This window comes from Ahaetulla prasina, chromosome 12 (genome assembly GCF_028640845.1).
Source record: "Ahaetulla prasina isolate Xishuangbanna chromosome 12, ASM2864084v1, whole genome shotgun sequence".
Taxonomy (NCBI): domain Eukaryota; kingdom Metazoa; phylum Chordata; class Lepidosauria; order Squamata; family Colubridae; genus Ahaetulla; species Ahaetulla prasina.
Genome location: NC_080550.1, coordinates 24,575,905 through 24,586,628, shown reverse-complemented (window position 1 = coordinate 24,586,628; position 10,724 = coordinate 24,575,905). Strand labels below are relative to the sequence as shown.

Here is a 10,724-nt window from a genome sequence, read left to right as displayed (position 1 = left end):
GAAGCCCTGACCACCCACTGGCCATTTTTTTATGCACACCCTGTTTTGAGGCCTTTTTCGGGGCTTTTTTCAGCCTGTTTTTGAGGCTTTTTTTAGCCCGTTTTTGAGGCTTTTTTTGGCCTATTTTCCAGACTTTTTGTGGCTCATTTTTGAGGCTTTTTTTGGCCAATTTTTTGGAAAAAACAGGCTGAAAAAAGCCTCAAAAACCAGCCGAAAAAAGCCTTGAAAATGGGCTCGAAAAAAAGCCCAAAATGGGGCCCACAGAAGCCAAAAACTCTTTTTTGTTGATTTCCTCTTCTAAATTTAGGTGAGTCTTATAGTCCAAAAAATACAGTAACCTAGTTTGGTAATGAAACATCTTCAAAACAACAACAACCACCAAGCTCAGAGAATTACTGCAATGCTCTCTACATGGGGCTCCCCTTGAAGAGCACCAGAAGACTTCAACTAGTACAGAATGCGGCTGCGCAGGGGATAGAGGGAGCGTCTCGTAACTCCCATATAACACCTCTCCTGCGCAAGCTGCACTGGCTGCCGGTGGTCTTCCGGGTGCAATTCAAGGTGCTGGTGATCACCTTTAAAGCGCTCCATGGCATGGGATCAGGTTACTTATGGGACCGCCTGCTGCCACCGATAGCCTCCCATCGACCTGTGCGCTCTCACAGAGAGGGCCTCCTCAGGGTGCCATCAACCAAACAATGTCGGCTGGCAGCCCCCAGGGGAAGAGCCTTCTCTGTGGGGGCACCTGCCCTGTGGAATGAATTACCTTTGGGGCTACGCCTACTCCCTGACCTCCGGACCTTTAAGCGCGAGCTCAAGACCTTTTTGTTTCACCGAGCAGGGCTGGCGTAATGGCAATTTTAATGGGTGGTTTTATTGATGGTTTGGTTTTATAGTTTTACTCGTTATTTTAATATTTTGGCCAATTGAATCAGATTTTTAATTGAAATATTGTGTTTTAACTTTTGTATATGTGTTTTATCTTGGCTGTAAACCGCCCTGAGTCTTCGGAGAAGGGCAGTATAGAAATGCAAATAATAAATAAATAAATAAATAGAACACCAAGCACCTCACACTCCTCCTCCTTTTCGCAAGTCCCATTCCCTTCTAGCACTGATGATGGGTAATGGAATGTTGGGTAATGAAAGGACTGCAAGAGAACACCAAGCTCAGAGAGCACGAAAAGCCCCACAGTTCAATCCTGAGCTACAACCACTGCTTCCTATCAGCATTTTCTCTTTCATTTAGTGTAGGGGGGAAAGCTGCCTCTTTGTTGTTTCCGTTTCAATAGAGATAGCATGTTTATTGAAAAATTTTTTATCCACCAGCAATGGTGAAATCATGCTGAAGAATTACAAAACCTCATGGTAAGTTGCTTTTATAAAAAAGAAATGAAAGGACTACAGGTCCACACTGATCAGACAAATCAGCCACACCGATTTGTTCCTACTTTGTTCGAACTGTCGGTTTCTTTCTCATCCTTACAGGAGGATGACCTGAGTTCTAATTGTCTTCATAAGAGAGAACATAAAATTAAAAAAAGGCACACCAGGAAAAAAAAATGGTGCTGCCATCCGTGAGTCAAGGGCCTTGATGAGAAACTTCCCCTGTCCCTTCTGAAAATAAATACAGAAAATAGCCTCTAATGAAAAGGTTTGGTCAATGTCAAAAGGAAAAAAAAAAAAGATCCTTGCCAAACTCAGAAGCAACTGACTCCTTCTTAAATAGCATTTAAGCCTTTGGTCAGTTCAGCTACTGAGAAATAATAGCGTGTTTTTTTTTTAATCTGAAGATCGTTGGTGGAGACCTCACTTGTCAATCACCCAAGGCAAAAGGAGATGGGTGCTAGGTCAAGGACAAAGGTCTTCAGCAGTCAATCGCAATTCCATAAAGCAGTCAGAGAAAAAGCGATTCATCTTTGGCTGCAGCAATCAAACAGATGGGGTCTTTGGAGGATGGCCTGGCTGTATGATTTGTGGCCGCTTGACTCTAAGTTTCCGTCTCTTTGGCCTGCTCTTGGACTTGATTTGGACCACGAAAAAGGCCAGGACCACCATGGCACCGAGGAAAGCGAAGACGGGAATCGTCCCTCCCACGTCCTGATTGTAGCGTCCGGGCATGATTCCTGCACAGGGAAGCAAAAATGTCCACGTGAAAAATCCACAGGCAAAATTTATTGGCTTCCAGGAAATAACATTTTGTTTTTAAACCTTTTTTCATAAAGAGAAGTTTTTATTTGCAGGTGTTGTATTATTGATTTATTGCTTCAGTTTATATAGCCACTCATCTCAAATGCGTTCTGTGACTGAAGACAAAACCAAACCCCCAGGTAGTCCTTGATTTACAAGTTCGCTTAGTGAACATTTGAAGTTACAACAGCACTGAAAAAGTGACTTGCGACCATTTTTCACACTTATGACCGTTGCAGCAGCCCTATGGTCACCTGATTTACATTCAGATGCTTGACAACTGACTCATTTATGATGGTTGCGTGACCCCAGGGTCACGTGATCCACCTTTGCTACCTTCTGACAAGCGAAGTTAGTTACTAATTAATCAGTTGCAGTGATTCACTTATCATCTGTGGCAAAGAAAAGTCATAAAATGGGGCAAAACTCACTTAACAAATTTCTCACTCAGCAACAAATTTCGGGCTCAATTATGGTCGTAAATTTAGGACTACCTATGTTTAAAAAACACATAAAACCATATGATCAGTCGCTAAACGTCACCCTCACTCCTATTGTGCAATTAAAAATCCTGGGTTGTTTTAAAAAGGATGCCAACAGCAATGGATAATATAGACACTGAAGCAATTATACAGAACTGATCAAGCTAATGCCAATACGAAGAAAAGATGGGTTCATGACAAGAAACAAGGCTAAGTGAACTATCTAAAAACAGAACCTCACAATTTAGAAACAGCCCTAAATAAATACATTCTTCTTATATTCTTCAGTTCACACTTTCATCAATTTAGGATCCTGGTTAGGATGTGAGCAAGGAAGTAAGGGAAACAGCAGCTCTTATCTTGATGAGACACTTGGGTTTTCATCAAATGGGGAACCAGAGAAAGTTTTTTTAACACAGCTATTTTCCTGAAGGTTATTTAAAAGAAAGCTGCATTCAGAGTAGCCCTGGAGGGCATGCACTGCTTAATATTATACAGGTAATCCTCATTTAGCAACCACAATAGGCACTGGTAACTTGGTCATTAAGCAAAGCTAAGTTAAACCACAACCATGCTTATGATCTTATAAAGCTTTCCCTTGGCTTTACAGACCTGAGAACTGGTCACAAAGTTACTTCTTCATCACCCTTGTAACTACAAACGGTCGTTACATAATTTAGTTATGTCCAGTGATGGGATTCAAATTATTTTTACTACCGATTCTGTGGGCGTGGCTTGGTGGGCATGACAGGCAAAATCCCCATTTCCTCCTGATCAGCTGGGACTCGGGAGGCAGAGAATAGATGGGGATGGGGCCAGTCAGAGGTGGTATTTACTGGTTCTCCAAACTACTCAAAATTTCCATTACTGGTTCTCCAGAACTGGTCAGAAGCTGCTAAAACCCACCTCTGGTTAAGTCGCTAAATTTCTCCTTAATTCTAAGTTGCTTCTCTCCTTGATTAGTTTCCATCCATTGCTTCTTGTCCTACATAAAGGTTTTTTGGAGAATAGTTTGACTCCCTCTTCTTTGTGGAAACCCCTGAGATATTGGAAGACTGCTATCAAGTCTCCCCTAGTCCTTCTTTTCATCAGAGTAGACATACCCAGTTCCAGCAACTGTTCTTTATATGTTTTAGCCTCCATTCCCTTTGTTGGTCTTCTCTGCACTCTTTCTAGAGTCTCAGCATCTTTTTTACATCATGGCGACCAAAACTGGTAAAATTTGGTAGACTAGACATGCCCTAAAATAAAGGGATGAAATTCAGGGCAATTCCACTATACTTACCTCCTGGAATATTCCATGCTCCACTCTCTCCCGGGGATAAAGGCCTTACTTGGGGCCGGTTCTGGTGGAAGCTTGGCAATGCCACTTTATCCAGGTCAATCGATAATAATTTCTGATGTTTCCAAAGGTTGCTGGAAGAGACAAAATCAAATCAAACTCTGGATTTCTAGGTCAGTTGAGACTAGCAGAAAAAGAGGGAAATATCTACGGACCCCTCACATCCTGGACATCAACTGTTTCAACTTCTCCCCTCTGGACCCCACTATAGGGCACTGCATGCCAAAACAGCTAGGCACAAAGGTAGTTTTTCCCCTGTGTCACCACTCTGCTTAACACCTAATTCTCACAGCATTCTTATCATCATAATCTTTTAACGACTCCATAATCCCTGCAGCCGAGGGAGACAGGCTAAAAAGAAACAAAAAGGGACTCTGTCCTCTTCAGAGAAGAGGTCCTTTTAATATATATGCGGAGAACCCTCCGCACGTCCAGCTTATGCCAAACCCTCTCCAAACGGTGGGAAGGCTCAGGGCAAAAATTGGGCAGGATCAACTCCTGAGCCCTATGAAATCAAGTATTTATCTTGGGAAGGAACGTAGGGTCGAGGCGTAAAACCACTCAATCAGAGTGGAAAACACAGAGATCCGCCCTGATGGACAGAACTGCCAGCTCAGATATACGCTGAGCAGAAGTGAAAATGCTACCTTATAACCAAGTAATTTTAAACTAACCTCTCGTAGAGGTTCAAAGGGACCCCTGGTAAGGGCAGTTAAGACCTTATTCAAGTCCCACGAGGGAAACAGATGGACCACAGGAGGTCTGAGATTGGTGGCCCCTCTGAGGAACTGTCTAATTACTGGATGCCTCGATAGGGAATCCCTGGTTCCACAGGTCAGAATGGAAGAAAGGGCTGCCATCTGTCTCCGAAGAGTATTAGGAGCCAACCCATCATCTAAACCCTTTTGAAGAAATTCTAAAACCTGAACCACAGAAACAGAAGTGGGAACCAAATTCCATTTTTTTGCACCAGGTACAAAACGCCCTCCATGTAGCATTATAGATACGGTTGGTGGAATCCCTGTGGGAAGCCTGGATAGTAGCGATGACCCTGGAGGAAAAGTCACCAGTCAGAAGGACCCGCTCAAGCGCCAAGCGGTTAGTTGAAACCACTGAGGGTCCGGGTGTACCAACGCCCCCTGCCTGAGGGATATCCTGTCCCAAGGTAACCTTCAAGGTCGGTCCACTGAGAGGGCCACTAGATCTGCAAACCAAGGTCATCTGGGCCAATGAGGGGCCAGAAGAAGAAGTTCTACCCCCTCCTCCAGAAGCTTCAAGATGACTGGGAATCAGAGGAAGAGGAGGAAAGGCATATAGGAGCCCTGATGGCCACGTGCTCCGCAACGCATCCACTGCTTCCGCCTCTGGAGCTGGGAGAACTGGAACTTGACGGTTGTCCTGAGTGGTGAACAGGTCCCCCACCTGAAGGCCGAACCGGTCAGTCAGTTCCCTGATCAGAGACGGATCCAAGCGCCACTCCGACTGAGCCACCTGGATGTTTGCCAGTCCTGAAATGTGGTCCGCAAGGATGGAAGACAGATGAGACTCCGCCAGAGGATCAGCCTGTCTGCCTCCTGCATCAGAGCCAAGGATCTGGTCCCTCCTTGATGATTTATGTGAGCCTTGGTGGCCATGTTGTCTGTCAGCACTAAGATGTCCTTCTCCACTACCAGGGCCTCAAAACTCTTAGTTTCGAGGCCCTGGTGGTGGAGATGGACATCTTCTCCTTCACCTGAGAGCCAGGTGAATGGCTTGTAGCTCCAACCAATTGATGTTGTGCGAAAGGTCCTCTGGCGACCACTGACCCATGTTGGGTCTGAGATAAGCTCCCCAGCCGAACAGGCTGGCATCAGTCATCAGGATTAGACGATGTGGCTCTCGGAACCTGCAACCGTGGGCAATGGCATTGGAAGATTTATGTGGGGCTTTGTCGTGTCCCACTCCTCCGCTGACGGCCGGGTCAGGGAAATCCGAATCAGGCTTGCCTCTGCAGCTCTGCCCAAAGTCCTAGCAAAGTCCTCAGAGCAGGCAGGAGACCAGAAAGTGACTTCAGCAAGATAAGTTCGACTTTGCCTGACTCAGAGACTGCCAGAAAGCAGATCCTTTGTATAGGCCATGGGGTGTGGCTCCATGACTCAGCACTCATTAAGGCCTGCCCCTCCCTTCCTTCTGTTGCCTCCGCCTATCCAGTCTTCTGATGCGAGGGTCACTCCAATCAGCAGCTGTTGGAAATAAACTTTCCTCAGGCTCACATGCTGTGGAGGAAGGGGAGGGGTCTAGCTGCTCCGTTTGCCTGGGCATGGAGCCAGGGCTGGGGCTGGGAGGTGCCCCCTCCTCTTCAGCTTGTCTGGGCATGGAGCCAGGACTGGGGCCGGGAGGCATACATTCCTCCGTGTTCGGGAGCAGATAAGAAGGCCCCGGCTGCTGTGAGAGCGGGCAAGACACAACAGGCTTGGTGGCTACATTATCTGTCAGCATAAAGATGTCCTTGCTCAAAACTAGGGACTCAAAACTCTTGCGACCCAGGTAGACGGCTCACAGCTCCAACCAATTGATGTTGTGCGAAAGATCCTCTGGAGACCGCTGACTTTGAGCCATGCAGGATTCGAGGTGAGCTTTCCAGCCGAAAAGGCTGCCGTCTGTTGTCAGGATGAGATGATGAGGCTCCCGGAATCTGCAACCCTGGGCAATGGCATCGGAAGACCACCATCTGAGGGAGGATCGGACCGCTGGTAGAACCTCCACTTGCAGTGATGATGTGCTGCGCCAAGTTTGTTGGAATGGAAGGAGAAACCACTGCAGAGCCCTGCTGTGGAGATGAGCTCAAGACGTGATGCCGAAACACGACACCATCTTTCCCAGCAACTGAGAGAGAAGAAGCAGGGAAGCTCAATCTGACCTGACCTTGACTGCCAAGTCCCTTAGCCTGGACTGGTGGTCTGGCGAAAGATACACCTTTGACTCCACTGTGTCGATTATAGCCCCCAGATGAAGCAAACGTGTCGTCGGGATCAGATGACTCTTGGACCAGTTTATGGAGAAACCATGACATTGAAGAACCTGTATGGTGAGATCAAGGTCTTGTCTGGCCCTGGATTCAGAACTGGATTGGATGAGGATGTTGTCCAGGTAGAACTGTATCTTGATAGGCAAGGTTCTGGGATGGCCCACCAAACCTGCCATCAGCTTGGTAAACACCTGTGGGGCAGAAGACAGGCCGAAGGGCAACGCCTGGTACTGATAATGTTTCCTCGTGTATTGGAACTGGAGAAATTGTCTGAAATCGAGATGAATGGGAACAAGCAGGTAGGCCTTCGTGAGGGAATGTGAGGAAATCGCCCTTTCTGATGCTCTCCAGGACGGAGTGGAGAGAATGCATCTTGAACCTTCGATACACTATGTAATGGTTCAGGGTTTTGAGATCGAGAATTGCCCTCCAGTCTCCTGAGGACCTCTGAACCAGGAACAGTCTGGAATAAAATCCCTGACCATGGTGCGCCTCCGGAACTGGCTGAATGGCCTGAATGGCCAATAAGTGTGTTATGGCTGAATCCATGAGACACAGCTTCACCTGATCCTGAGAAAAAGGACAATGGACGAAGAACCTCGGAGGGCTGGACAGGAATTCCAGGGAGAGGCCCGACCTTACCGTCTCCCTGACCCAAGAGTCCGATATTGAAGCCTCCCATTGGTCGGAGAAGAGAGCCCGCCAGCCCCCAATGGGAGGCTCGGGAGAGCAGTCATTTGGGCCTTCGATAGGGGCGACCCGCCGGGAAAGGAAAATTTGGATGGGTAAAGTAGCCCCTGTTTGCCCTGCCTGTCTTGACCCTGTCTGAAGGCAAAAGGTCTCTACCATCGATGCCCCCCAAAACCACTGTCCAATCCCCGAAAGGAAGAAGGACGAAAATAAGTATCCTTGAACACCTGGTCAAATTAGGCATAATCTTGCATTTGTCCTGAGATGCCACTAGAACGGGGTCAAGACAATCACCAAACAGCTTCTCTCCCTTATACGGAGAAGAAGCTAGCCTCCATTTATTTCGAGTGTCAGCCTGCCACTAGCGAAGCCACGGGAGCCGACGAGATGTGATAGAAGAGCCAACAGCCTTAGATGCAAAACGCAAGGCATTTAGTGTTGCGTCTGCGGAAAATTCCACTGCAGCCATGATTTTGTTAAGATCTTGGTGAGACCTGATATCTGTGACCGGAATATGCTCCTGCAATTGTCTTAACCAGAGCAATGAAGCCCTGTTAAAAAATGAAGCAGCTGAGGCTGCCTTAACGGCCCAGGCTGAAGCCTGATGGGTCTTGACCAGATATTGCTCAGATCTCTTATCCTCCAGATGAAGATGTTCCTCCGGAGGACCAGGGAGATTGGATTGTGATGACAGAGCCACCACTGGAGTATCAACCACTGGAACCTGTAATGATTTGGTCAAATCGGGACCAATATTGTACAGGCATTTGTCTAAACTGCTAGGAATAGGACCTGAGTGCAGAGAAACCCACTGTCTATGCAGTATTCTAGAAAAAGTCTGGGGGCCGGAACCTCTTAAGACTCAACTATGGGTTCTACAAACAAAGAATCCACTGGGTCAAAGGGATCCAAAACAGTACCAGGAGTTGACTGGGCCGTGCCTAGGCGAGGGGTCACTTTGGCCTTGTGGAGCAATGACCTGAAGAGATGAGGCTTAAAAAGTCCAATAAATGATGGCTGGTCAGGTAAAGGTCCTCATCATCAGAGAGCTCTATATAACCATGCATCTTCTCCCCTGAAAGGGAAGCTTGGCTGGAAGAAGCCGCTGAATATTCTGGATCCTGAAATTGAAGGGAAGATCCCAACTCCTGTTGTCTATGATGGAAAGATTGACTTCTAGAAAAATCAGCAGTCATAGCCGCAGAAATACGTTGTAAACCAGCTTCAATGCCTTGACTTATGGCATTAGAAATCAATGTAGACAAATGTTCAGGATCTTGGGAGTTACCTGGCTGACCAGGCTGCAATCCTGCCGCAATGGGAGAGGAAGAAGCTCCAGGGGAAGGAGATCTACGTACCCCCTGTTGCTCCCCAGGGAACACCAATGGTTCAAGAGAAGGCATAGCTCCAAAAAGCACTTCACTGCCACTAGGCAAGGAAGGAGCCTGTGCTGTGTCCCCATCAGGAGACCAGGCCAGAGGAGCAGCTTCCTCAGGAATGACCGACAGCTCTTGTAACCCTTCAGAGGCAACTTGGGCCCTAGGGAGATTTTTGCCTTGGGAACTCTTTCCCCTCATATCTGTGTCCTTCTGAACCTGTTTAGGTGTCTCGGCAGAGGCCCCATGTTTTTGCTTGGACCCTCTTTTAGAATGCCTTGCAAGCAGAGAAGGCGGCTGCTTAGCTCGAGAGAGGGCTTTGCCCCGCCCAAGGGATTGAGAGCCAGAAGGCCCTTCCCCAGGATCACTGTCTTGATCAGGAAGGCCTGATCCAGACTTGGATCTGGAACGCCCCGAAGCCATAATGCCAGAGTGTCAACTCCTGCAAGGAAAATAAGGACACGATAAATAATGGCAGGCAGAATAACCACGGGCGTTCATGGCTGAATTATCGTAAAAGGGTGCCCATGAGACCTTCGCCAGGGTCTTACCTGGAATGAGAAAGAGTGCCACTGGAGAAGAGCTGCCAATGGTGCACGCCGAGGCACCCAAAATGGTCACCGAGCCTCCCCGGTGTGGGTTCACAATGGCCGCGCCTCCACGAGGCGTCAAAATGGCCACCACCCACACGAGGCCCCCAAAATGGCCACCTGGCCCTCAAGTGGCTTCACAATGGCTGCCGAGCCTCCACGTGGCTTCCAAACAGCAGCTGCAACAGAAACTGGCTCAAAAATGGGTGCAGCGAACTCACAAGTCACCAGAACGGCTGCCACTCCCCTTTGTCAGAACTGCAGGACGGCGTACAGAGCCAGGCTCATGGGTGCTGCCTGGAGCGGCTTCGAGAAGTGCTGATCTCACGCACCCTTTTTAAGCTAGTGCTATGGGGGCTGCCTTAGATTTGCAGAGAGACTGAAGCTTCGAATCCCCTGAGGGTCAGGTGTTCGAGGCAAAGCCCGTGAGAGCTACCCAGAGATCCTCAGCCGAGAGATCTCTCGCCATTCCCCCGGCCTTCAGTGGGCTCAGGCTGGATCTCCCTTCACGCTGGAATAACACTAGATATAAAAGGAAGGTCTCCTGTTTTTTGAGGGAAAAAAGAGTCAGGAATGGACAGCTCAAGAAAAAACGACTGAGTCTAAAAAGCTGGCAAGCAACAGGAAGAGGCATGGCTTAACAATTTCGCAGACTCAGACCAAGCAGTTAACAGACGGAGTTAACCCATTCCTGACTGCTGTTTCTTCCTGGATGAAGAATCACCCAAGCATTCTCACATGATTTTTGGAGACTCCAGAGGCCCAGCGAGAGCAGGGTCCCCTAATACAACCTCCAGGGGTCCATGGAGGAGAATCTGGAGAGAGAATTTGGAGAGGCCTCTTTTCCCTGTGGGTGGGGAGTGTGTGACAGGCCAGCAGAGTCAAGGCAGACATTTTATGAATTTTTAGCATGCCAAGCCCAACTGATTCGTCATCACTGTTCTAGTCTGGGCATCTTAAAAATATATCTTTGCACATTTCCCTTTACAAACCCCAATAAAATAGATCAAATTTGAAACAAGAGAAACATTTTTTTTTAAAAAAATGG

At 47.7% G+C, this 10,724-nt stretch overlaps 1 protein-coding gene and 1 pseudogene across 1 annotated transcript in view; both read right to left on the bottom strand.

The window, feature by feature from the left end:
• Positions 1-282: 282 nt before the first annotated feature.
• Positions 283-10,724, bottom strand: part of MBTPS1 (membrane bound transcription factor peptidase, site 1) — an 82,780-nt gene continuing 72,338 nt past the window's right edge. The window contains exons 22-23 of the mRNA XM_058154965.1: positions 3,957-4,087; positions 283-2,125 (exon numbers count right to left, since the gene is read on the bottom strand). Coding sequence (XP_058010948.1) covers positions 1,932-2,125; positions 3,957-4,087 — 325 coding nt within the window. The 3' untranslated portion in view covers positions 283-1,931. The remainder of the gene's footprint in view (positions 2,126-3,956; positions 4,088-10,724) is intronic.
• LOC131184053 (uncharacterized) lies at positions 4,096-10,720 on the bottom strand (annotated as a pseudogene).